This window comes from Cherax quadricarinatus, chromosome 44, assembly GCF_038502225.1.
Source record: "Cherax quadricarinatus isolate ZL_2023a chromosome 44, ASM3850222v1, whole genome shotgun sequence".
Taxonomy (NCBI): Eukaryota; Metazoa; Arthropoda; class Malacostraca; order Decapoda; family Parastacidae; genus Cherax; species Cherax quadricarinatus.
In genome coordinates this window covers 14,797,123-14,823,856 of record NC_091335.1, presented here as the reverse complement: position 1 = coordinate 14,823,856, position 26,734 = coordinate 14,797,123, and the positions used below count along the sequence as shown (strand labels likewise).

The window sequence follows — 26,734 nt, the reverse complement described above, 5'->3', positions numbered from 1 at the left end:
TGGGAGAGTGTGTATAGGTAGAAATAACAAAAAAAGGCACAATACCATGACTGGAACGATACACAAATAACCCGCACATAAAAGAGAGAAGCTTACAACGACGTTTCGGTCCGACTTGGACCATTTACAAAGTCACACTATCCAGAAGTGGAGCAGGACGGCTATATATAGGCAGGAAGAGGTGGTGGTAGTAGTAGTAATAGTAGTACAAGAATGGTATATAATAATAACAAGATGAAATTAAGACACATGCGCAACACCCGGGCATCTCTATCGTAGACGTTTCGCCATCCAGCCAGCCACTGGATGGCGAAACGTCCACAACAAAGACACCCAGACGCCGCACATGTGTCTTAATTTCATCAGTATTAGTAGTAGTAGTAGTAGTAGTAGAAGAGGTAGTAGTAGTGGTAGAAGTGGGGAATAAGGAGGACGAGCCAGTCAGGAAGGGGAGCACTGCAAGGGAGCTAGGTGCCCACAGAGGGAGAGCAAGCGCACAGAGGTGCGTGAAAGGGGAAGTGGTGAAATAAATGAAGGAACAGAAACATGAGACAGAAAAGAGAAAGACAACCCAGAGGAGAAAGAGGAAAGGGGAAGAGGGAGAAGAAGAAAAAGAAAAAGAAAAAAATGAGGAGTCAGGTTAAGTCACGGGTGTTCTGAAGTTTGGAGCATTTTACAATGTAGTGGGAGAGGAAGGCATATACAGAGACAAAGCCAGGGCTAAGATTCATGCAAGGAAAGTTGTGTATTAGAGAGGATTCAACTAGATGGCGACTGTTCGAGTTGGAAGTAGGGAAGACACATGTGCGGCGTCTGGGTGCCTTTGTTGTGGACGTTTCGCCATCCAGTGGCTGGCTGGATGGCGAAATGTCTACGATAGAGATGCCTGGGTGTTGCGCATGTGTCTTAATTTCATCTTGTCGGTATTATATACCATTCTTGTACTACTACTACTACCACCACCTCTTCCTGCCTATATTTAGCTGTCCTGCTCCACTTCTGGTCCAAGTCGGGCCGAAACGTCGTCGTAAGCTTCTCTCTTTTATGTGCGGGTTATTTGTGCATAGGTAGAAAGTTGAAAGTGAATATAAAAAAGAGTAAAGTGATGAGGGTATCAAATGATTTAGATAAAGAAAAATTGGATATCAAATTGGAGAGGAGTATGATGGAAGAAGTGAATGATTTCAGATATTTGAGAGTTGACATGTCAGCGGATGGATTTATGAAGGATGAGGTTAACCATAGAATTGATGAACGAAAAAAGGTGAGTGGCGCATTTAGGTATATGTGGAGACAAAAAACATTATCTGTGGAGGCAAAGAAGGGAATGTATGAAAGTATAGTGGCACTCTTATATGGTGTGAAGCTTGAGTTGTAAATGCTGCAGCGAGGAGGCAGTGGAGTTGTCCTGTCTAAGGTGTAGTGTAAATATTATGCAAAGAATTCAGAGTGTGGAAATTAGAAGGTGTGGAGTTAATAAAAGTATTAGAGGGCTGAAGAGGGGTATTTGAGCTGGTTTGGTCATTTAAAGAGAATCGATCAAAGTAGAGTGACATGGAGAGCGTATAAATCTGTAGGGGAAGGAAGGTGGGATAGGGGTCGTCCTCGAAAAGGTTGGAGAGAGGGGGTAAAGGAGGTTTTGTGGGGGAGGGGCTTGGATTTCCAGCAAGCATGTGTGAGTGTTAGATAGGAGTGAATGGAGACAAATGATATTTGGGACCTGATGAGCTGTTGGAGTGTAAGCAGGGTAATATTTAGTGAAGGGATTCAGGAAAACTGGTTATTTTTATATAGCCAGACTTGAGTACTGGAAATGGGAAGTTCAATGCCTGCACTTTAAAGGAGGGGTTTGGGATATTGGCAGTTTAGAGGGATATGTTGTGTATCTTTATACGTATATGCTTCTAAACTGCTGTGTTCTGGACTCCTCTGCAAAAACAGTGATTATTTGTGAGTGAGGTGAAAGTGTTTCTTTTTGGGTCACCCTGCCTCGGTGGGAGACGGCCAACTTGTTAAAAAATAAAAATTGACAAGTGTGATCATGGAGTGACAGCACATAAAATGAGGTCACAAAGAGTAGTAGTACGTACTAATAAACAAGACAAAGTCTGGCATTAGCAATCGGAATATGCTAAAGTATCAGTCTTTATTGGTCTTAGAAATTAATGAGCATTTTACTGTATTTCAGGAAAGAATTGGATATATTGGCTAGATTGGATGATTGATTAAAAAAATTTTTTTAGTGAGTGGTCTCTAATAACGTTTCATTTACAAAGAACTTTCTCTTTATATTGACCTAAATTTCTTTTTCTTCTCTAGGGAAAAGTGTGCGATATACTCAGGGTCTTTATTTCCGAATGAAAGACCTGGTATTCGTTGGCCACCGTCCATATGATGAAAAGCCTCTTGAAGAAATCTTAAAGAGGGAGCTTGGAGAAACAACTGTCATGTCAGAGATAAAGGGACATAAGTATGCATTTTATTTTTCTTATTGAAATATTGTTTAATACACTGATATTAAGGATGGGTTACAACATAGTTATAAGCATCATGAGCATGAAGTCAGCATACAGAGATAATCTAAGCCACCATCTTCAAGGACGAATCCTAACCCCTTAATTGTGTCCAACATACTAATGGGTAGGTAGTGAGTGTGTCCAGTGTACTAGTTTGGACAAATTTTTATGCTTTAAGATATACCACCTGCCAATATTTTGACCACAACACAACTGTTTGGGCATTCTACAGCCTCTTCATGCCTTTGAAAAAAATATAAGATGAGACAGGTCCATATAGTGCATCATGGATAGCACTGCCTAACTAGCATAAATAAATAATAAAATCAGGACCTGTTGTTCTGTTGCCAGCTTCCCTACCAGCAAAGAGGTGTAGAACTGCAAGAAAAGTACCTTATTCATTCTGTATTAATTACAGTTTCATGATGCTAACAGTAGAATTCAGCCAAAAAAGCACACTATGTAGATTTAGCCTAAGATAATGATATGTAGTCAAATAGTGCGACTTATTTCCATGTTTTCATGAGCATTACACCTTTAAATACTTGCAGTATCATAAAATTTTTTTGTAAATATATGTTATACAGTGGTCTCGAAGGCACACAAGTGTTATGGACATATGGAAATTATGTTAATATAACCCATGATACTCCCTCGAACCTAAATGTAATGTAAAATATAATTAACCTAGAATAACCAAATACAGTGGAACCTCTGTTTTCATATGCTCTTGTTTGTATGTAAAACTATAGTTATTCTCAATAAAATGTATTTTTTGGTTAATATTTCCCATAACATACTACAATGTAAATCCAATTAATTCGTTCCAGACACCCAAAAATATCAGGTACATCTTGCTACTTCTACTTACATTTAAGTCACACTACACATACATGTACACATTTATGTATACACACTCATCTGAGTTTTCTTTGATTTTATCTTAATAGTTCTTGTTCTTTTGCTTTTCCTTTCATATACATGGGGAAGTGATATAAGAATCTTTCTTCTGTAAGCCATGCGTGTTGTAAAAGTCAACTAAAATGCCGGGCACAATGGGCTAGTAACTCCTTTTCTCATACAGTAGAGTGAAGGGATTAGGGGAAACCGGTTATTGTTATATAGCTGGACTTGAGTACTGGAAATGGGAAGTACAATGCCTGCACTTTAAAGGAGGGGTTTGGAATATTGGCAGTTTCTAGGGGTATGTTATATATCTTTATATATGCTTCGAAACTGTTGTATCTGGGCACCTCTGCAAAGACAATGATTATGTAAGAGTGAAGTGAAAGTATTTTCGTTTTCACCCTGCCTCGGTGGGAGACGGCCGACTTGTTAAAAAAAAAAAAACTATAGTTTTACATACAAACTAGGGCATATGAAAACTGAGGCTCCACTGTATAGTTAAAAAATGTTTTGAGGAATATTACACCTTGAAATAATTGGAATATCATAAGTATTCCTTTTACATAGTGTTAGAAGACCAGAGCAGATAAAAAAGAGAAAAAACAATTATTTGTACCAATTTGTACTGTATATTCCAAGTGGAGAAATGTTGGGCAATGCATTTTCTCATGCTTGAAGTTCTAAAACACCTTGAAATACACCTAATTTCATAAGAAACTAGCATATGTACATAGTGTTAAACATAAAAAAAAACAAAAAATGGAAAGTTAATCATAATTTGGCATCAGTAAATTTTATTATTATTATTATTGTTAAGACAACGGCCATTTCCCACCAAGGCAGGGTGGCCCAAAAAAGAAAAACTTTCATCATCATTCACTCTATCACTGTCTTGCCAGAGGCATGCCTACACTACAGTTAGAAAACTGCAACATTAACACCCCTCCTTCAGAATGCAGACACTGTACTTCCCATCTCCAGGACTCAAGTCCAGCGTGCCAGTTTCCCTGAACCCCTTCATAAATGTTAAATTGTTTACACTCCAGCAGCACGTCAAGTCCTGAAAACCATTTGTATCCATTCGCTTCTAACATGCTCATGCACGCTTGCTGGAAGTCCAAGCCCTTCGCACACAAAACCTCCTTAACCCTTTCAGGGGCGACAGGCCCTCTCCCAGACTTGTTCTCAGGGTCACCAAATTTAACCCTTTGAGGGTTTCGGCCGTACAAGTACGGCTTACGACCCAGGGTTTTTGACGTACTAGTACGCCTAAATTCTAGCGCCCTCAAATCTAGTGGGAGAAAGCTGGTAGGCCTACATATGAAAGAATGGGTCTATGTGGTCAGTGTGCAGAGTATAAAAAAAATCCTGCACGCAGTGCATAATGAGAAAAAAAAAAACTTTGACCGTTTTTTTTAATAAAACAGCGACTTTGCACTGTATTTTCGTAAGGTATTTATTGTTGTATTCTAGTTTTCTTGGTCTCATTTTATAGAATGGAAGACATATTACGGAAATAGAGATGATTTTGACTGGTTTTACAATGAAAAGTACCTTGAAATTGAGCTCAAAGTAGCAGAAATGTTCAATTTTTACCAAAGTTCAAAAGTAAACAAATCATGCCAAGCGTCGAATACACATCAACTGGTGAGTCTGATATTCTTTTGCAAGTATGCCAATATTATTCATACCATTTTTTACACTAATGCAGTAGTCTGCATAACATTAAATCTTCTATTTTTCGTGAGAATAAAAATTCAAAGTGGAAAGCAAAAGAATGTAAGAGGGGCCTTGAGACGTGACTAATGAACAGAGAAAATGTCATTTTAGTGCCAGGAATGTCTTTATTGTTTATTCTGGACCCTATTCGGAAATTGGCATTTTTTGAAATTTGTGTGAAATTGGCAAAATTGCTAAATTCTGACCACTGTACTGGATAGTTGAAATTGATAAATGGGTGGTTTCTTGCACTCATTCGATAGAAAAAATGGAGTTCTAGCGAAATATTCATGTTTTTTGTCAACTAGTACAGTGGAATTGGCCGAAAATGGGGCTCAAAGTGGGCAAGATCGCCGATGCGTAAACATCGCCGAGACCGCTAACTTCGCGAGAGCATAATTCCGTAAGTTTTCCATCAAATTTCAAACTTTTGGTGTCATTATGATCGGGAAAAGATTCTCTATCTTTTCATAAGAGAATTTTTTTTTTTTTTTAAATTTGGCCGACCCTGAGAACGAGTCTTGGAGAGGGCCTGTCGACCCTCAAAGGGTTAAAAAAAAAAAAAATTTCTTATGAAAAGACAGAGAATCTTTTCCCGATCATAATGACACCAAAAGTATGAAATTTGATGGAAAACTTATGGAATTATGCTCTCGCGAAGTTAGTGGTCTCGATGTTTACGCATCGGCGATTTTGCCCACTTTGAGCCATATTTTTGGCCAATTCCAGTGTACTAGTTGACAAAAATCATAACTATTTCACTAGAACTCCATTTTTTCTATCGAATGAGTACAAGAAACCACCCATTTACTGATTTCAACTATCCAATAAAGTGGTCAGAATTTAGCAAGTTTGCCAGTTTCACGTAAATTTCAAAAGATGCCAATTTCCAAATAGGGTCCAGAATAAACAAGAAAGACATTCCTGGCACTAAAATAACATTTCCTCTGTTCACTATTCACATCCCCAGATCCTCTTACATTTCTTTTGCTTTCCACTTTGAATTTTTTTCTCACAAAAAATAGAAGATTTACTGTTATGCAGACTACTGTATTAGTTTAGAAATGGTATAAATAATATCAGCGCACTTGTAAAAGAATATTAGACTCACCAGTTGATGTGTATTGGACGCATGGCATGATTTGTTTACTTTTGAACTTTGGCAAAAATCAAACATTTCTGCTACTTTGAGCTCAATTTCAAGGTACTTTCCATTGTGAAACCAGTCAAAATCATCTCAATTTCTGTAATATGTCTTCCATTCTATAAAATAAGACCAGGAAAGCTAGAATACAACCATAAATACCATACAAAAATACAGTGCAAAGTCTCTGTTTAAAAAAAAAAAACACTGTCAAAGTTTTTTTTTTCTCATTATGCACTGTGTGCTGCAGGATTTTTTTAATACTGTGCACACTGACCACATAGACCCATTGTTTCATATGTAGGCCTACCAGCATTCTCTTGCTAGATTTGAGGGCGCTAGAATTTATGCATACTAGTATGTCAAAAACCCTGGCGCATAAGCCGTACTAGTACGTCGGAAACCCTGAAAGGGTTAATCCCCCTCCCTCCAACCTTTCCTAGGCCGACCCCTACCCCGCCTTCCCTCCAGTACAGATTTGTATACTCTCGAAGTCATTCTATTTTGTTCCAACCTCTCTAAATGTCCAGACCATCTTAGTAACCCCTTCTCAGCCCTCTCGATAATAGTTTTGGTAATCCCACAACTCTCAGACCAAGCCGCGGGAGCATTGACCCCGAAACCCTCTCCAGGTAAACTCTAGTTGGTAAACCTCCTCCTAATCTTGAAACTATGGATTCTCTGCATTATATTCACACCACACATTGCCCTCAGACATGACATCTCCAATGTCTCTAGCCTTCTCCTTGTTGCAACATTCACAACCCATGCCTTACCCATTCAAGAGTGTTGGTATAACTATACTCTCATACATTCCCCTCTTTGCTTTCTTGGATAAAGTTCTTTGTCTCCACAGACTCCTCAGTGCACCACTCACCTTTTTCCCCTCATCAATTCTGTGATTCACCTCATCCTTCATAGACCCATTTGCTGACACGTCCACTCCCAACTATCTGAACACATCCACATCCTCCAAACTCTCTCCCTCCAATCTGACATCAGTAAATCAGTAAATTGTCAGATGTAAATATCGCAGGCAAATTGTGCCGCTGTTGCCGAGTAATAATTTTTTCTTCAACTTCAGCACCATTAAATTGTAAGTTTTTATCAGATTCCACTCACTTTAGTCTTTTAGTTGGTAAGTTTTTTTTTTTTTTTTTAAACTTGCCATACAGGAAATTTAATTACAGGGTATGCCATAGTCACTGGATTATGATAGAATGTTACCAGCTAGGAGGGCTGGCCACAATACAGTCAACTTAAATAGGAACTAGAGAAGTGGTTAAGCAAAAAATATGTTATAACAGGTTATAACATGATAGGTAATAGGTTGGTAGACAGTGACCACCTTGGGAGGTACTACCGTCCTGCCAAGTGAGCTTAAAACGGATGCCTGTAATTGTTTTACGTGATGGATTACTGGTGTGTCTATTCTGTCTCATAAACATACAAGATTTCAGGTATGTCTTGCTACTTCTACTTCCACTTAGGTTACACTACATGGTGCTTCATGGCCTGGTGGCTAAAGCTCTTGCTTCACATGGCAAGGGTCTGGGTTTGATTCCCGGTGAGGGTAGAAACATTGGGCGTGTTTCCTTACACCGGTTGTCTATGTTTCCCATCAGTAAAATGGGTACCTGGGTGTTAGTCGATTGGTGTGGGTCACATCCTGGGACAAAACTGACCTAATTTGCCTGAAATGCTATGCATAAACAAGCGGCTTTCTATATAGTAGTATGTCATTGATGTCAATTAGGCCTGTATACCTTGTACATGTACATGTACTTGTAGAAATAAAGATATTATTATTATTATTTTTACTTGTTTTTTTTTTTAACAAGTTGGCCGTCTCCCACCGAGGCAGGGTGACCCAAAAAGAAAGAAAATCCCCAAAAAGAAAATACTTTCATCATCATTCAACCCTTTAACCTCACTCATACATAATCACTGTTTTTGCAGAGATGCCCAGAACACAACAGTTTAGAAGCACATATGTACAAAGATATACAACATATCCCTCCAAACTGCCACTATCCCAAACCCCTCCTTTAAAGTGCAGGCATTGTACTTCCCATTTCCGGTTTCCCTGAATCCCTTCATTAATATTACCCTGCTCACGCTCCAACAGTTCGTCAGGTCCCAAATACCATTTGTCTCCATTCACTCCTATCTAACATGCTCATGCATGCTTGCTGGAAGTTCAAGCCCCTTGCCCACAAAACCTCCTTTATCCCCTCCCTCCAACCTTTTCAAGGACAACCCCGCCTTCCTTCCCCTACAGATTTATACGCTCTCCATGTCATTCTACTTTGATCCATTCTCTCTAAATGACCAAACCACCTCAACAACCCCTCTTCAGCCCTCTGACTAATACTTTTATTAACTCCACACCTTCTCCTAATTTCCACACTCCGAATTCTCTGCATAATAATTACACTACGCATTGCCCTTAGACGAGACATCTCCACCGCCTCCAACTGCCTCCTCGCTGCAGCATTTACAACCCAAGCTTCACACCCATATAAGAGTGTTGGTACCACTATACTTTCATACATTCCCTTCTTTGCCCCCATAGATAGATAATGTTTTTTGTCTCCACATATACCTCAATGCACCACTCACGTTTTTTCCTTCATCAGTTCTATGGTTATCCTCATCCGGAAAATGTGCCAACATGTTGAGGAAGGGAAAGTGTCGTTTCAACAAAGAGTGCAGGTACTTCCATCCAGTGATGTGTAAAGCTTCAATGCATTCCAGAGAATGTTTTGATCTGAGCTGCCCAGACCACCATATAAAAGGAATGCTGCACTACAGAGTTAGCAGAGAAAATGAAATTGAACAGCATTCTTTTTTAGATAAAAAGAGAAAAGATCAAAACAAGGAAAGAGATAAACAGGGAGAATGGTACAGAGAGGACAGGTGGGCAGTAAAATGGGGCGTACCAACCAAGCATCAGCCCATCAAGGCCGAATAAGCAACCAAACGTGAAGCCAGTAGTACTGGAGAAACCAGGGGTGTGTACACCAGGGGACATACCAGGTAGTACACCACCAGTGGTACTAATGAAATGCAAAGCGAGACGAAACATCCCACATGGTAATTCCTGCTTCATATTTGCAGGTATTCAGGGTTTGATATCAAATAAAAATGACAAAGTTATGTCTGTGGGCTCCTAACAGAGGCGAATGCCATGTTTAGAGCATTTACAGAAACACATACAAGGGATGTTATGGACGGAGAGATAAGGATAGAAAACTACAACATGTATAGATGTGATAGAATCAATAGGTCACAGGGAGGAGTAGGAATCTATGTAAAGGACACTTTCTGTTGCACAGAAATGCTGAATTCTATGAATGATACCTACCATCCGACTTACGACCGAGTTCGGTTCCGAGAAACCGGTCGTAAGTTGAAATGGTCGTAAGTCGAACTTTACTGGAGTTTACCTGGAGAGAGTTCTGGGGGTCAACGCCCCCACGGCCTGGTCTGTGACCAGGCCTCCTGGTGGATCAGAGCCTGATCAACCAGGCTATTGCTGCTGGCTGCACGCAAACCAACGTACGAGCCACAGCCCGGCTGGTCAGGAACCGACTTTAGGTGCTTGTCCAGTGCCAGCTTGAAGACTGCCAGGGGTCTGTTGGTAATCCCCCTTATGTATGCTGGGAGGCAGTTGAACAGTCTCAGGCCCCTGACACTTATTGTATGGTCTCTTAACGTGCTAGTGACACCACTGCTTTTCATTGGGGGATGTTGCATCGTCTGCCAAGTATTTTGCTTTCATAGTGAGTGATTTTCGTGTGCAAGTTCGGTACTAGTCCCTCTAGGATTTTCCAGGTGTATATAATCATGTATATCTCCTGCCTGCGTTCCAGGGAATACAGTTTTAGGAACCTCAAGCGCTCCCAGTAATTGAGTTGTTTTATCTCCGTTATGCGCACCGTGAAGGTTCTCTGTACATTTTCTAGGTCAGCAATTTCACCTGCCTTGAAAGGTGCTGTTAGTGTGCAGCAATATTCCAGCCTAGATAGAACAAGTGACCTGAAGAGTGTCATCATGGGCTTGGCCTCCCTAGTTTTGAAGGTTCTCATTATCCATCCTGTCATTTTTCTAGCAGATGCGATTGATACAATGTTATGGTCCTTGAAGGTGAGATCCTCCGACATGATCACTCCCAGGTCTTTGACGTTGGTGTTTCGCTCTATTTTGTGGCCAGAATTTGTTTTGTACTGAATATCAACAAAACATTTTTGTAATGACTTTATTTTATTGTTTTATTTTGGTATTTCATGTTTTACTTTACTTTTTGTTGTTAGTACTGTATTTTATACTGTAAGGTTTAGGATAAACACTGTGTACAACACAAATAGTTGTTTGTTTCCCAGAAATTTGGCATAAAAAACACGGTCGTAAGTCGAGTGGTCGTAAGTCGAGCAGGTCGTAAGTCGGATGGTAGGTGTAGTAGAAATTTTAGGCATTAAAGTTGAAAATAGGAATTTGGTAATTATCCTAGTATACAAACCATCATCACCAACTGCTGAGGAATTCACAGATCAGTTAAGTAAGATAGATAGCTATCTGGATAGGCTAGAAAATCCCACACCAAATATTTTACTCCTTGGAGATTTTAATCTCCCACATGTAAAATGGAAGATGGCGCAACATAATGTTATACCAGAAATATCTCCGGGAAGCACCCTGGCTCAACAGGCACATACCAGGGAACTAGAACTAATGAGGCTTTGTGAAAAGTACTCTTTAAACCAACAGGTAACTGATCCCACTAGAAACGAAAATACCCTGGATTTGATATTCATAAACAACGAGGAACTGATCAGAGATAACAGTTACAAAAACTATATACTCTGATCATAACATCATAGAGGTTCAAGCTAGTATTAACTCAGGGGTAGGAAACTGCATCACTAAAGTTAGAGATGAGATGTTCAGTAAGTTTAATTTTAACAACCATAGAATTGACTGGGAAAAAATAAACCAAGAGCTATCCGACATACCCTGGGAATCAGACATGAGCACCTTAAATCCCCACCAGTACGTAGAGAAGCTGAATACAGAAGCATACAAGGTATGTATGAAACATGTACCATTGAGGAAATCCAGAAGAAGATCAGATATAGAGAGAGAGCGTAGGAGATGGTACAGAAGAAGAAAACGGGTTACTGAACTGCTTAAAAACACAAATATGCTACAACAGAGGAAAGGTAGACTTAGCAGAGAGATCACTGAATTAGAGAAAAAACTTAGGATGTCATACCTCACAGAAGAAGTACAAAGGGAACAAAGGACCATACAGGATATTGCGAGAAACCTAAAATATTTCTATTCCTACGCAAAATCCAAGCTAAGAACTCCCTGTAGAATTGGACCACTACTGAGAGGAGACTCGTATACTGACAATGAACAGGAAATGAGTGAAATCCTAAAAGAACAGTATGAGTCGGTGTTCAGTAATCCACTAAATGAAAGCACGATAGAAAATGCAGAAATCTTTGTCACTCCAGAAGAAGGCTGCACAGACCAACTGACATTAGTACAAATCCCATAGTTTTTGAAAAAGAAATGGAAAACATGCCCACTCACTCAGCACCTGGACCAGATTCATGGAGTGCTCTATTTATAAAGAAGTGCAAAGTACCACTAACACAAGCCCTCAGTATTCTTTGGAGAAAAAGCTTACCTGGTTACCTGGAGGTTACCTGGAGGTTATTCCAGGGATCAACGCCCCTGCGGCCATGTCCATGACCAGGCCTCCCGATGGATCAGGGCCTGATCAACTAGGCTGTTACTGCTGGCCGCACGCAGTCCAACGTACGAGCCACAGCCCGGCTGATCCGGCACTGACTTTAGGTATCTGTCCAGCTCTCTCTTGAAGGCAGCCAGGGGTTTATTGGCAATTCCCCTAATGCTTGATGGGAGGCTGTTGAACAGTCTTGGGCCCTGGACACTTATGGTGTTTTCCCTTAGTGTACCAATGGCACCCCCTACTTTTAATTGGGGGCATTTTGCATTGCCTGCCCAGTCTTTTACTTTCGTAGGGAGTGATTTCTGTGTGCAGATTTGGGACCATTCCTTCCAGGATTTTCCAAGTGTAGATTATGATATATCTCTCCCTCCTGCATTCCAACGAGTACAAGTCAAGTGCTTCCAAGCGTTCCCAGTAGTTAAGGTGCTTGACAGAACTTATACGTGCAGTAAAGGATCTCTGTACACTCTCTAGATCTGCGATTTCACCTGCTTTGAATGGAGATGTTAATGTACAGCAGTATTCCAGCCAAGAGAGAACAAGTGATTTGGAAAGGATCATCATGGGCTTGGCATCTCTCGTTTTGAACGTTCTCATTATCCATCCTATCATTTTCTTTGCACGTGCGATCGTGGCACTGTTGTGATCCTTGAAAGTGAGATCCTCAGACATTACTACTCCCAGGTCCCTTACATTATTTTTTCACTCCGTTGTATGGCCAGAGTCTGTAGTATACTCTGTTCTAGTTATTATCTCCTCCAGTTTTCCATAACGGAGTAGTTTGTCCTCATTGAACATCATATTGTTTACCGTTGCCCACTGGAAAACTTTGTTTATATCTTCTTGGAGGTTAACCGCATCCTCAGCAGATGACAGCCACATGCAGATCCTAGTATCATCCGCAAAGGATGATACGGTGCTGTTATGTATATCTCTGTCTATGTCTGATATGAGGATGAGGAATAAGATGGGGGCGAGTACTGTGCCTTGTGGAACAGAGCTCTTCACTATTGCAGCCTCCGATTTAACTCTGTTGACCACTACTCTTTGTGCTCGATTTGTTAGGAAGTTGAAGATCCATTTCCCCACTTTCCCAGTTATTCCTTTAACATGTATTTTATGGGCTATTACACCATGATCGCATTTGTCAAATGCTTTTGCAAAGTCTGGTCTAGATGAAATACTGGAGGCCTTAAAGAGTGCAGACATAGCTCCTTTGCATAAAGGAGGTAATAGAGCACTAGCTAAAAATTACAGACCAGTAGCCCTAACCTCTCACATCATAAAAATCTTAGAAAGAGTCATGAGATGGCAGATTACAAATTTCATGGACCAGCACAACCAACATAACCCGAACCAGCATGATTTTAGAGCAGGACGATCATGTCTGTCACAGCTACTGAACCTAGATGACAGAATTACAGAGGCAGTGGAAGATGACCAAAATGCAGATGTGATTTACACAGATTTTGCAAACACGTTTGACAAATGCAATCGTGGAGTGATAGCGCACAGAATGAAGGTCATGGGCATTATGGGGAAGGTAGGCAGATGGATTTTCGGTTTCCTAACACACACAACACAGAAAGTAGTAGTGAACAGGGCAAGATCCAGCATCACTGAGGTCAAAAGCTCAGTGCCCCAAGGCACTATCCTGGCACCTCTGCTGTTTCTCATAGAAACAGCAATAAAAACTTCTCTACCTTTATCTAAATACTGTTCACATATATGCTTCAATGTAAACACTTGATCTACACATCCCCTACCCACTCTGAAACCTCCTTGCTCATCCGCAATCCTACATTCTCTCTTACCTCTAATTCTTTCAATTATAACCCTACCGTACACTTTTCCTGGTATACTCAGTAAACTTATTCCTCTATAATTTTTACAGTCTCTTTTGTCCCCCTTCCCTTTATATAAAGGGACTATACATGCTCTCTGCCAACCCCTAGGTACCTTCCCCTCTTTCATACATTTATTAAACAAAAATATCAACCACTCCAACACTGTATCCCCCTTCCCCTGCTTTTAACATTTCTGTCATGATCCCGTCAGTTCCAGCTGCTTTACCCCCTTTCATTCTATGTAATGCCTCACGTACCTCCCCTACACTCACATCCTGCTGCTTCTTCATTCCTAAAAGATGGTATACCTCCCTGGCCAGTGCATGAAATTATCACCTCCCTTTCTTCGTCGACATTTAAAAGTCAATAGTATATTCTTGCTATCTACCCAATACCTCCATCTCCCCATCTACTAACTCCCCTACTCTGTTTTAAATTGACAAATCCATTCATTCCCTAGTCTTTCTTAACTTGTTTAACTCAAAATTTTTTTCTTATTTTCATTAAAATTTCTTGACAGTGCCTCTCCCACTCTATCATCTGCTCTCCTTTTGCACTCTCTCACCACTCTCTTCACCTTTCTTTTACTCTCCATATACTCTACTCTTCTTATGACACTTCTGCTTTGTAAAAACCTCTCATGAGCTACCTTTTTCTCTTTTATCACACCCTTTACTTCATCATTCCACCAATCACTCCTCTTTCCTCCTGCACCCACCCTCCTATAACCACAAACTTCTACCTCACATTCTAATACTGCATTTTTAAAACTATTCCAACCCTCTTCAATTTCCTCACTACTCATACTTGCACCAGCCCACCTTTCTGCCAATAGTTGCTTATATCTCACCCAAACTTCCTCCTCCCTTAGTTTATACACTTTCACCTCCCTTTTACTTGTTGTTGCCATTTTCCTCTTGTCCCATCTATCTCTTACTCTAACTGTAGCTACTACTAAATAATGATTTGATATATCAGTTGCCCCTCTATAAATGTGTACATCCTGGAGCCTGCCCATCAACCTTTTATCCACCAATACATAATCTAACAAACTACTTTCATTACGTGCTATATCATACCTTGTATATTTATTTATCCTCTTTTTCATAAAATAAGTATTATTTATTACCAAATTTCTCTACACATAGCTCAGTTAAAGGCTCCCCATTTTCATTTACCCCTGGCACCCCAGATTTACTTACTACTCACTCCACAACATTTTTACCCACTTTAGCATTGAAATCCCCAACCACAAGTACTCTCACACTTGGTTCAAAACTCCCCACGCATTCACTCAACATTTCCCAAAATCTCTTTCTCTCTTCTCTACACTTCTCTCTTCTCTAAGTGCATATATGCTTACTGTAACCCGCTTTTCACAACTAACCTTTATGTTACTCCACATAATCCTTGAATTAATACATTTATAGTCCCTCTTTTCCTGCCATAACTTACCCTTCAGCATTATTGCTACTCCTCCTTTAGCTCTAACTCTTTTTGAAACCCCTGACCTAATCCCATTTACTTCTCTCCACTGAAACTCTCCCACCCCCTTTAGCTTTTTTTCACTTAAAGCCAGGACATCCAGCTTCTTCTCATTCATAGCATCCACAATTATTTCTTTATTATCATTCGCACAACATCCACGCACATTCAGACATCCCACTTTGACAATTTTCTTCTTTTGTTTATTAATTTGTACAGGAAAAGGGGTTACTAGCCCATTGTTCCTGGCATTTTAGTTGACTTTTGCAACACGCATGGCTTACGAAGGAAAGATTCTTATTCCACTTCCCCATGGATATAAAAGGTAAAGTAATGAGAATAAGAACTATTAAGATAAAATCAAAGAAAACTCAGATGAATGTGTATAAATAAACGTGTACATGTATGTGTAGTGTGACCTAAGTGTAAGTAGAAGTAGCAAGACGTACCTGTAATCTTACATATTTATGAGACACAAAAGACACCAGCAATCCTACCATCATATAAAATAATTACAGGCTCTCATTTTACATTCACTTGGCAGGACTGTAGTGCATACCTCCCTGGGTGGTTGCTGTCTATCAACCTACTACCTGTACCAGCATATACATGTGTATATACACACCCCTCTGGGTTTTCTTCCATTTTCTTGCTAGTTCTAGTTTATTTCCTCTTATCTCCATGAGGAAGTGGAACAGAATTCTTCCTCTGTAAGCCATGTGTGTTGTAAGAGGTGATTAACTTTTGCTTTTGTTTTTGAGCCACACTGCCTCAGTGGGATACAGCCAGTTTGTTGAAAGAAGGTGTTCCAAATATCATAATTGCCAAGTGTATTACAGTATAGTATAGTAGTACCAAATTAAAATGGAGGAAGTAATATCAGTGATGATTTGAAAAGATTAAGATGATGAAATTCACTTAGGAAATAACACCTAAACATGAGACATTGTAAACACACAGTGACATTTGAAACAACCAAGCAAAGTCTATTTTCTTACATTCACAATATTTACAGAAGAAAATGGGTTAGGCATTATGCAGAGATGATGGGCCATCACTGAGACTAAAACTTTTTTTATTCATGGGACAGTAAATACATATGGGAGACAGCAGGTAAAGGAGCCAGTGAGTACAGGTTTTGGAAAACAGAGGGCCAGTTATTAGCACACAGCCATATGTATGAGTTCCTGCCCCTGTACAGTATACAGATATGCTTAGAGATATTGACTTGATTAAACTCAACACATTTTCTCACTCAATACATTTAAGAGGACATGTTCTCAGATGCAAACGTACAAACTACTGTAACAAAGGAAATATATGTTATCGGCATCGTATTACCTAAGGGTCTGTCTCCTAAATAATAAAGGACAAGTAAGGGAAAAGGAAGCAAAATTTTGGAAGAACAGTAATTTTTAAAAGTAAACATTGAAGTAATATAGGAGAGACTTTCCTCTCTCTTTCATATCTGGTATTTATGATATCCTACATTTGGAAATTAAGTATGGAGCAGTTTTCAGTTCGTGTTGTTTAATTTTTCTTTTACAATATTTCAGGGTACTAGTCACAGGTGTTCTGGCAGATCGTTCACCAGCAGACCTTCATCTCTTCCGTAATTATATAAGTGGAGAGCAGTTACTTCAGTCGTATGGAGGAAGTGCCTTCGCTCCCACCAGACCTTCAAATCAGCAGCTGGTGTGGCATGCTGCCAGAGCATCAGGGGCTGCTCCATCTTATTTCAGGTATTTGTGTAATTTCTGTACCTATTTGTAGTTAAAAGTGCAGAGTTATTCTTATAGTGTCACATACTTCATCATGTATGGTTTGTGGAAGGGATGTTGAGTTTTGGTGGCTTATTTGAATTTTGATGTCCATGTTATTTGGAAATGACAGCTAGGGAATGACTCCATGGGGAAGTGGAATGGAATTCTTCCTCTGTAAACCATGTGTGACGTAAGAGGTGACTAAAATGCCAGGAGCAAGGGGCTAGTAACCCCTTCTCCTGTATATGTTACTAAATTTAAAAGGAGAAACTTTTCTTTTTTCTTTTTGGCCACCCTGTGTCGGTGGGATATGGCTGACTTGTTGAAAAAAGAAAGAAACTGGTGAACGAATAATGTAATGGTGAATGTGTTTTCCATTATTAGGTCTGAATATTCAGCCTTGGTGGGAAATGGCCATGCATTAATTTTTTTAATTAAATTTTCAGTGATTATTACCCACATTGCATTCTATAATGTCCTCTGCTCTCCTCTTAATTATTATTATAATCAAAACTAAGCACTAAACATTATTCCTCTTAAGAAGGAAGCAAGATCTTGTCTGGAGTTTAATTTTGTCCTGCTACAGAAGCAGCATTGACATGTCTTCATACTCATTGCTCTGTTAACCACTTTTTATAGTATCCTAAAAGCCTAGATCTGTTTTTTCATATATGGAGACATGTTATAACCATTTTATATATTGTAAGCATATAATACAACACATCCTCCTGTGACTGTCACCCAACCTATGATTACTCTCATTGTATTAATTACTGTAGGTGTTACACCCACTGTGAAGTTGAAGTATCTCTCAAAGATACCTAGATGTTGCACATGAATTGTATTTAACAATTTATCAGTACAGTGCTGTATTATATACCTGCACTCTGAAGAAGGGGGTGGGGATATTTGCAGTCTGGAGATGCATCTGAACTGCAGTATCTACATGCCTCTGACAAGATAGTGGTGGTGAATGACGGTGAAAGTTTTTTTGGGTCACCCTACTTCAGTGGGAGATATCTAGTGTGTAAAAAAAATGTGTGTGTCTTTATTTCTTTGTTTGTTTATATGTTTTCTTATATTAAATATTACATCCATGGGGAAGTAGAACAGAATTCTTCCTCTGTAAGCCATGCATGTCGTAAGAGGCGATTAAAATGCCAGGGGCAAGGGGCTAGTAACCCCTTCTCCTGTGTGCATTACTAAATTTAAAAAGAGAAACTTTCATTTTTCTTTTTGGAGCACCCCTTCCTTGGTGGGATACAGCCGGTTCATCGAAAAATAAATCAAGAAACAGTATAAATATTTAAGTTAACTGTTTCTTCATCTACGTCTACATTTTATCCAACAGAGCTTATGGACGATTCATTGATGGTGGATTGATCTCCAACAATCCAACTTTAGATGTGCTGACAGAAATATCTGAGTACAACATGGTCTTAAGTGCTCTTGGGAGAGCAGATGAAGCAGTTAAGCCATCTATCATAGTTTCACTTGGAACAGGAAAGCCACCTGTTTCTAAGGTAAATCACTTAAACTAGTTTATCACTGTATATATTTTCTTTTGATACATTTAATTGTCTTCACTGAGCACTGTATAGTTGTAATTGTTTTCAATATATGCATAGTAATAGTATTATCCATTTTAAGAACATAAGAATAGTGAAGCACTGTGGTAGGCCTGCTGGCCCATGCTAGGCAGGTCCAAGTCACACTCAACCACACCCACTCATGTACCTGTCCAATCTATTTTTAAAGCTACTCAAAAGTTATTGACACAGTGATGTTACCTGAGAGTTCATTCATCTCATCTACAACTCTCTTGCCAAACCATTGCTTTCCTATAGCCTTTCTAAATAAAAAATTGTCCATCCTGAATTCATGATACAAAGTATATACATTTATATATTTCGTTCATATCCCCCTTAATTCAATACATTTCCAGAGTACAAATTCATTGTCTTCAGCCAATTTTTTCAGGACAGGTTTCTTATACAGGGATCAACTTTCTCATGTGCTTCTGACTGTTCTTCAGTGCATTCATGTCCACTCAGTAACATGTTTATCAGAACTGGCCAGTAGAATCTAAATGGGGCCTTATCAAAGTTGTAGTATAACCTTGGGATTTCTATTACTTATATTCCTTGATATGAAGCTGTTTGTATGGTTGTAATTGTTTTCCTTTGGAATGCTGAACAGTTTGTGGCAGCATTGTTTCTTATTTATGGAACTACTGTATAAAGCATTTTAGGTGAAAATATTTGCAAGTGTTGGAATATCACATACCTTTATTTAGACGACTGTCAGTTTTTTGGAAGGTCGTATTTATATGCTCATTCATTTTACAAGGTTTTCCTTATGTGCAAATGTCCTAGGCATAGTAACATCAAATTTGAATTTTCTTTTGGTTCTTGTTTTTGGTTTTTGACTTTGATTTTATACAAGTTTTGGCAAGAAGGTTCTCTCTTCTGTGTTTATCAAAATCATCATCTCTATCACCATAGCAGATAATGGGATTGTTCACACTGTTAACATTAACATCCATATGAGCTCTGGGAAAACACCCTCTATATTGTGCTCCTGCCCTTGAACAAAATGATTTGTTCATATATCTAATTTGAGAGTCTCTGACAATAAGCATTTATTATTTTTTATTAACACATCGGCCGATACTCACCAAGGCAGGGTGGCCCGAAAAAGAAAAACTTTCATCATCATTCACTCCATCACTGTCTTGCCAGAGGGGTGCTATATGCTACAGTTATAAAACTGCAACATTAACACCCCTCCTTCAGAGTGCAGGCACTGTACTTCCCATTTCCAGGACTCAAGTCCAGCCTGCCAGTTTCCCTGAATCCCTTCATAAATGTTACTTTGCTCACACTCCAACAGCACGTCAAGTATTAGCCCTTAAACGGTCCAAACAGATTGACGTTCAAATTCGTAGTGCTACAAAAATAGATCTACTTTTTTTTACATATTTTCAAATATAACAAAAAAAAATGTTGATAAAAGTTTTTTTACACGTTTTCAAATGTAAAACAAAAAAGAAGGTGTACATTTTTTTACATACTTTCAGATGTTGAAAAAACGTATATATACGTTTGGACGTTTAAGGGTTAAAAACCATTCGTCTCCATTCACTCCTGTCAAATACACTCACACACGCTTGCTGGAAGTCTAAGCCCCTCGCACACAAAACCTCCTTTACCCCCTCCCTCCAACCCTTTCTAGGCCAACCCCTATCCCGCCTACCCTCCACTACAGATTTATACACTCGAAGTGATTCTGTTTTGTTCCATTCTCTCTACATGTCCGAACCACCTGAACAACCCCCCCTCAGCCCTCTGGACAATAGTTTTGGTAATCCCACACCTCCTAATTTCCAAACTATGAATTCTCTGCATTATATTCACACCGCACATTGCCCTCAGACATGACATCTCCACTGCCTCCAGCCTTCTCCTCGCTGCAACATTCCTTACCCATGCTTCACACCCATACAAGAGTGTTGGCACAACTATACTCTCATACATGCCCCTCTTTGCTTCCACAGACAAAGTGCTTTGTCTCCATAGACTCCTGAGTACACCACTCACCCTTTACCCCTCATCAATTCAATGATTCACCTCCTTCATAGACCCATCTGCTGACACGTCCACTCCTAAATATCTGAAAACATTCATCTCCTCCACAGTCTCTCCCTCCAATTTGATATCCAATCTTTCACCACCTAATCTTTTTGTTATCCTCATAACCTTACTCTTTCCTATATTCACTTTTAATTTTCTTCTCTTACATTATTTTTATATATATTATCACACCGGCCGATTCCCACCAAGGCAGGGTGGCCCGAAAAAGAAAAACTTTCACCATCATTCACTCCATCACTGTCTTGCCAGAAGGGTGCTTTACATATCCTACCAAATTCATCCACCAACGTCTGCAACTTCTCTTCAGAATCTCCCAAAAGCACAGTGTCATCAGTAAAGAGCAACTGTGACAACTCCCACTTTGTGTGTGATTCTTTATCTTTTAATTCCACACCTCTTGCCAAGACCCTCGCATTCACTTCTCTTGCAGCCCCATCTATAAATATGTTGAACAACCACAGTGAGATCACACATCCTTGTCTAAGGCCTACTTTTACTGGGAAATAATCTCCCTCTCTCCTACATACTCTAACCTGAGCCTCACTATCCTTGTAAAAACTCTTCACTGCTTTCAGTAACCTACCTCCTATACCATATACCTGCAACATCTGCCACATTGCCTGCCTATCTACCCTGCTGTCATATGCCTTTTCCAAATCCATTAATGCCACAAAAACCTCTTTACACTTATCTAAATACTGTTCACCTGTATGTTTCACTGTAAACACTTGGTCTACACACCCCCTACCTTTCCTAAAGCCTCCTTGTTCATCTGCTATCCTACTCTCTGTCTTACTCTTAATTCTTTCAATAATAACTCTACCATATACTTTACCAGGTATACTCAACAGACTTTTTCCCCTATAGTTTTTGCACTCTTTTTTTTTTTTTTTTTTTTTTTTTTTTTTTTTTTTTTTTTTTATCCCCTTTGCCTTTATACAAAGGAACTATTCATGCTCTCTGCCAATCCCTAGGTACCTTACCCTCTTCCATACATTTATTAAATAATAACACCAAACACTCCAAAACTTTATCCCCACCTGCTTTTAACATTTCTGTTTTTATCCCATCAATCCTAGCTGCCTTATTCCCGTTCATTCTACCCACTGCTTCACGAACTCCCCCCACACTCACAACTGGCTCATCCTCACTCCTACAAGATGTTATTCCTCCTTGCCCAATACACGAAATCACAGCTTCCCTATCTTCATCAACATTTAACAATTCCTCAAAATATTCCCTCCATCTTCACAATACCTCTAACTCTCCATTTAATAACTCTCCTCTTCTATTTTTAACTGTCAAATCCATGTGTTTCCTAGGCTTCCTCAACTTATTAATCTCACTCCAAAACTTTTTCTTATCTTCAACAAAATTTGTTGATGACATCTCACCCACTCTCTTATTTGCTCTCTTTTTAGATTGTTTCACCACTCTCTTAACCTCTCTTTTTTTTTTCTCAATGTACTCTTCCCTCCTTGCATCACTTCTACTTTGTAAAACCCTCTCGTATGCTAACTTTTTCTCCCTTACTACTCTCTTTACATCATCATTCCACCAATAAAGTTGGTAGAATTACCGACAATATGTAAAGTAAAAGGACACAAGTGCAACTAATGTGACATTTTATTGTGGCAACGTTTTGCTCTCCAGGAGCTTTATCAAGCTTTACATGGCTTGATAAAGCTCCTGGAGAGCAAAACGTTGCCACAATAAAATGTCACATTAGTTGCACTTGTGTCCTTTTACTTTACATCATTCCACCAATCGCTCTTTTTTCCTCCCACACCTACTTTCCTGTAACCACAAACTTCTGCTGAACACTCTAACACTACATTCTTAAACCTACCCCATACATCTTCAACCCCATTGCCTATACTCTCACTAGCCAATCTATCCTCCAATAGTCGTTTATATCTTACCTTAACTGCCTCCTCTTTTAGTTTATTCACCTTCACCTCTCTCTTACTTGCTGCTTCTATTTTTCTTGTATCCCATCTACCTTTTACCCTCACTGTAGCTACAACTAGAAAGTGATCTGATATATCTGTGGCCCCTCTATAAACATGTACATCCTGAAGTCTACTCAGCAGTCTTTTATCTACCAATACGTGTACATAGTCCAACAAACTACTGTCATTTTGCCCTACATCATATCTTGTATACTTATTTATCCTCTCTTTTTTAAAATACGTATTACCTATTCTCAGTAGTAGTACCAGTTCCTGGTAACCAGTTACCAGTAACCAGTGTACCAGTAGATGACTCAGTACCAACTGTCTCTGCGTGAATCACTGTCTGTATTCATATTGTTGCTGACCACAGCAGTATTTCAAACCCCCCTCACATATGGGCACTGTGGGTTAGTCAGTCTTACGAGTGAGAGCAAGGAGGCAGGTCACAGCTGTTTGGCGCTCTTCCCACACTATCCGTAATATACGTACTACCAGCCTACGTGAGTATTTCTTTACCCTATCCACGTGTTCGAACCCCACATGATAAATGGTGGCAGCGGTGGGATTGAACTCTTGGATAGTCAAGGTCCATCTGGCTAACCTTCCAGTGGGTTGTTTGTTCTGGAATAAAGGTATCAGTGGAGCATGGTCTGTCAAGACATGAACAGAGTACTGATAAATAATGTCTCGGAAGTGCTTTAAAGACCATACTATTACTAAAGCTTCTTGCTCAGTTACTGTATAATTACGTTCAGCCTTTGTAAGGACTCGGCTAGCAAATGCAACTGCGTTGTACTTGCCATCGGTCTTCTGAGCTAGTATGGCGCCTATGCCAATTGAACTAGCATCAGTTGTCAGATAGAAGGGCTTAGAGAAATCTGGAAATTTCAAAATTGGAGCAGATGTTAGCTTTTATTTTAGAGTTTGGAATGCTCTTTCTTGACGGAAGGTCCAAACAAAAGGAGCATCTTTCTTAAGCAACTCAGTTAGAGGAGCAGCTATGGAAGAAAAATTGGCAATGAAAGATCTATAAAAACCTGCTAAGCCCACAAAGGATCTTACGGCATCAGCAGTTTTGGGAGTTGGAAAATTTAGTACTGCAGTTACTTTACTTTGGTCAGTCGTAACCCCTCTAGGAGTGACTACGTGACCAAGAAACTTAATTTCTGATCTGAAAAATTGACATTTAGACAGTTTGATCTTTAAATTGGCTTCTTCAAGCTTACCAAGTACTACATCAAGTCTTTTCAAGTGTGTATCCACATCTTTAGACATGACGATTACGTCATCTAAGTACACCATAAGTGCATTACCTATGAGACCTCTAAAGATATTAGTCATGAGCCTTGAGAATGTGATAGGGGAGGATCGTAATCCAAACGCCATACGGAGGAAGTGATAATGACCTGTAGGAGTGGAGAATGCAGTTAGCTCTTGGCTGTCCTCGTGAAGAGGGACTTGCCAAAACCCTTGTAACAAATCCAGGGTTGAAAAGACTTTGTTATCTCCGATGTTACGTAAAAGATCACCCAGTACAGGGAATGGAAAGCGATCTGGAATAGTTTTCGCATTTAACTTCCTAAAGTCAATCACTGGGCGCCAAGTACCATCCTTCTTAGGTACTAGGATCAAGGGCGCATTCCAAGGTGAATTGCTAGGTGCAATAACTCCATCATCAAGCATTTGATTAATTAATTCTTCTGCGACAGCAACTTGTGAATGAGGCATTCTGTACGCAGGTATGTAGATAGGTCTAGTACCAGGTTCAAGTGGAATACAATGGGACAATAAGTTCGTTATACCCATCTTCTCACCTGGTAAGGCAATGGCTTTACGACGTTTGTTCAACAGAGTCAACAAACACTTGACTTCATCTGGGAAGTCAGTGGGAGCTAAGTCTTTCTCCTCAACTGGTGGAACAGATTGATCCAGTGAAGTGGATGAGGTCTCCCATTGCAGACGTTTTGTTAAAGTTAGTCAGCATAACTCTCGAACCTACTTTGATTTTGGATGGCTTTGCTCGAGTGTTTGCGACTCTTGTAAATTTTGCTGTTGATTTATGAAGTGTTTCACGGATTCTTCTAAAAACACTTTGAGCTAAGCTGGTACGAGTTGCTATGAAATCATCAGGGTTGTAATTTGGTTTCGGACTAGAATATAACAACTCATAAGGCAAACGTTTATCTACACCGTACAATGCATAATGTGGAGTGTCACCTATAGAAACATTGTAAGCAGAATTTATAGCACACTGCACATCAGGTATAACTTCATCCCAAGTTTCACTGTTGGGATTGATAGTGGCTCTCAAGACATCAAGTACTTTCTTATTGGTTCGTTCCGCTAACCCATTGCTGGCAGGATGATGAGGTACAATGGTGGATTTAGAGATCTTGTACAAGGTACACAAATTTTCAAGAATCTCATTACAGAATTCACCTCCATTATCTGTTACTAGGGACTTAGGGGTGGTATGCCTGCAGATAATGCGTTCTTTAAACGCTATAGCTACTGTCTCGGCAGTCTTATCTGCAATAGGAACTAACTCACAATATCTGGTGAAATGGTCTACCATAACACACAGATGTTTGTTGCCTTGGAGGGAACATATCACTGGTAATAAGTATAAGGTTAGAGAAATTAGTACTGGTCAGCATAAAGAATCGCATTTAGATCATATGAAGTTAGTATGTGATGATAATGATGTTCCAACCCAGACTAATGTGACAGACTCTGACAATTCTCCTGATCCTGTACTCTCTTCCTCTGATACTCAGTCAGACGATCAACCTGAATGTCGTTATTCCCTACGTACACGACAGGTATTGAGAAATCCTCAAGTATCATTTGTAACTACCAATTCAGATTTGCCTCAAATACAGCATGAGTTAGCCAGTGCTACAGAGTTTGATCCTCCCAGAGATGACACCCATTCTGCATATGTCAATCTCACCCTAGCAGAGTTGGGGTTAAATGTAAATAACCTGTATAGATGAATAATTACAGTATCAACTTATCAGTATTCAAGAATTTTTTTTGTGTTCACGTTCACTCCGAATTCTGAGAGTTAACAGTCTAGATTTGAGTGCACCGAATCTGCCTTTCTGTTAAACACTTCTTTCTTTGTATATATTCCTTCCTCAGAATCTGTAGATCACATGAATACAGATCGATTGATCAAATTTTTTTTTATCACTTCTATTGTGTAATCTCAACGTTGAGTTTCATTCGTTGAGTTTCTTCGATGAGTTGTGCTATATTATACCTTGTATTGCATTACAGTTTCAGTTACGTAAGCTTCCATTCCAATGTTCTACTTATGTATGTTTTAATGTTCAATTGTTGTGTACTTTGACATTGTAATGAATCAGCCCAAGCCGTATACCTGCCATCTCTAGCTTGTATTAGTTGTATGTCGGGACGACATACGTTAGTGTTGCCGAGCTCTCAGTAGTAGTACCAGTTCCTGGTAACCAGTTACCAGTAACCAGTGTACCAGTAGATGACTCACTACCAACCGTCTCTGCGTGAATCACTGTCTGTATTCATATTGTTGCTGACCACAGCAGTACATATTTCAAACCCCCCCTCACATATGGGCACTGTGGGTTAGTCAGTCTTACGAGTGAGAGCAAGGAGGCAGGTCACGGCTGTTTGGCGCACTTCCCACACTATCCGTAATATACGTACTACCAGCCTACGTGAGTATTTCTTTACCCTATCCACGTGTTCGAACCCCACATGATACTATAACTAAACCCCTTTCTATACACAGTTCAATCAAAGGGCTCCCATTATCATTTACACCTGGCACCCCAAACTTGCCTGCCATACCCTCTCTACATTTTTCTTCAACTTTAGTATTTATGTCCCCTACCACAAGTACTCTCTCACTTGGTTCAAAGGTTCATATACATTCGCTTAACATCTCCCAGAATCTATCTATCTATCTATCTATCTCTATCTTTCTATCTATCTATCT

The 26,734-nt window shown here is 39.6% G+C and overlaps 1 protein-coding gene across 2 annotated transcripts in view; it reads left to right on the top strand.

Moving 5' to 3' along the window:
* iPLA2-VIA (calcium-independent phospholipase A2 VIA) overlaps positions 1 to 26,734 on the top strand; it is an 82,107-nt gene that overhangs the window by 41,637 nt on the left and 13,736 nt on the right. For both annotated transcript variants that reach the window (XM_053789165.2, XM_053789164.2), the window contains exons 11-13: positions 2,320 to 2,470; positions 16,938 to 17,123; positions 18,496 to 18,667. In XM_053789165.2, the coding sequence (XP_053645140.1) occupies positions 2,320 to 2,470; positions 16,938 to 17,123; positions 18,496 to 18,667 (509 nt within the window). The remainder of the gene's footprint in view (positions 1 to 2,319; positions 2,471 to 16,937; positions 17,124 to 18,495; positions 18,668 to 26,734) is intronic.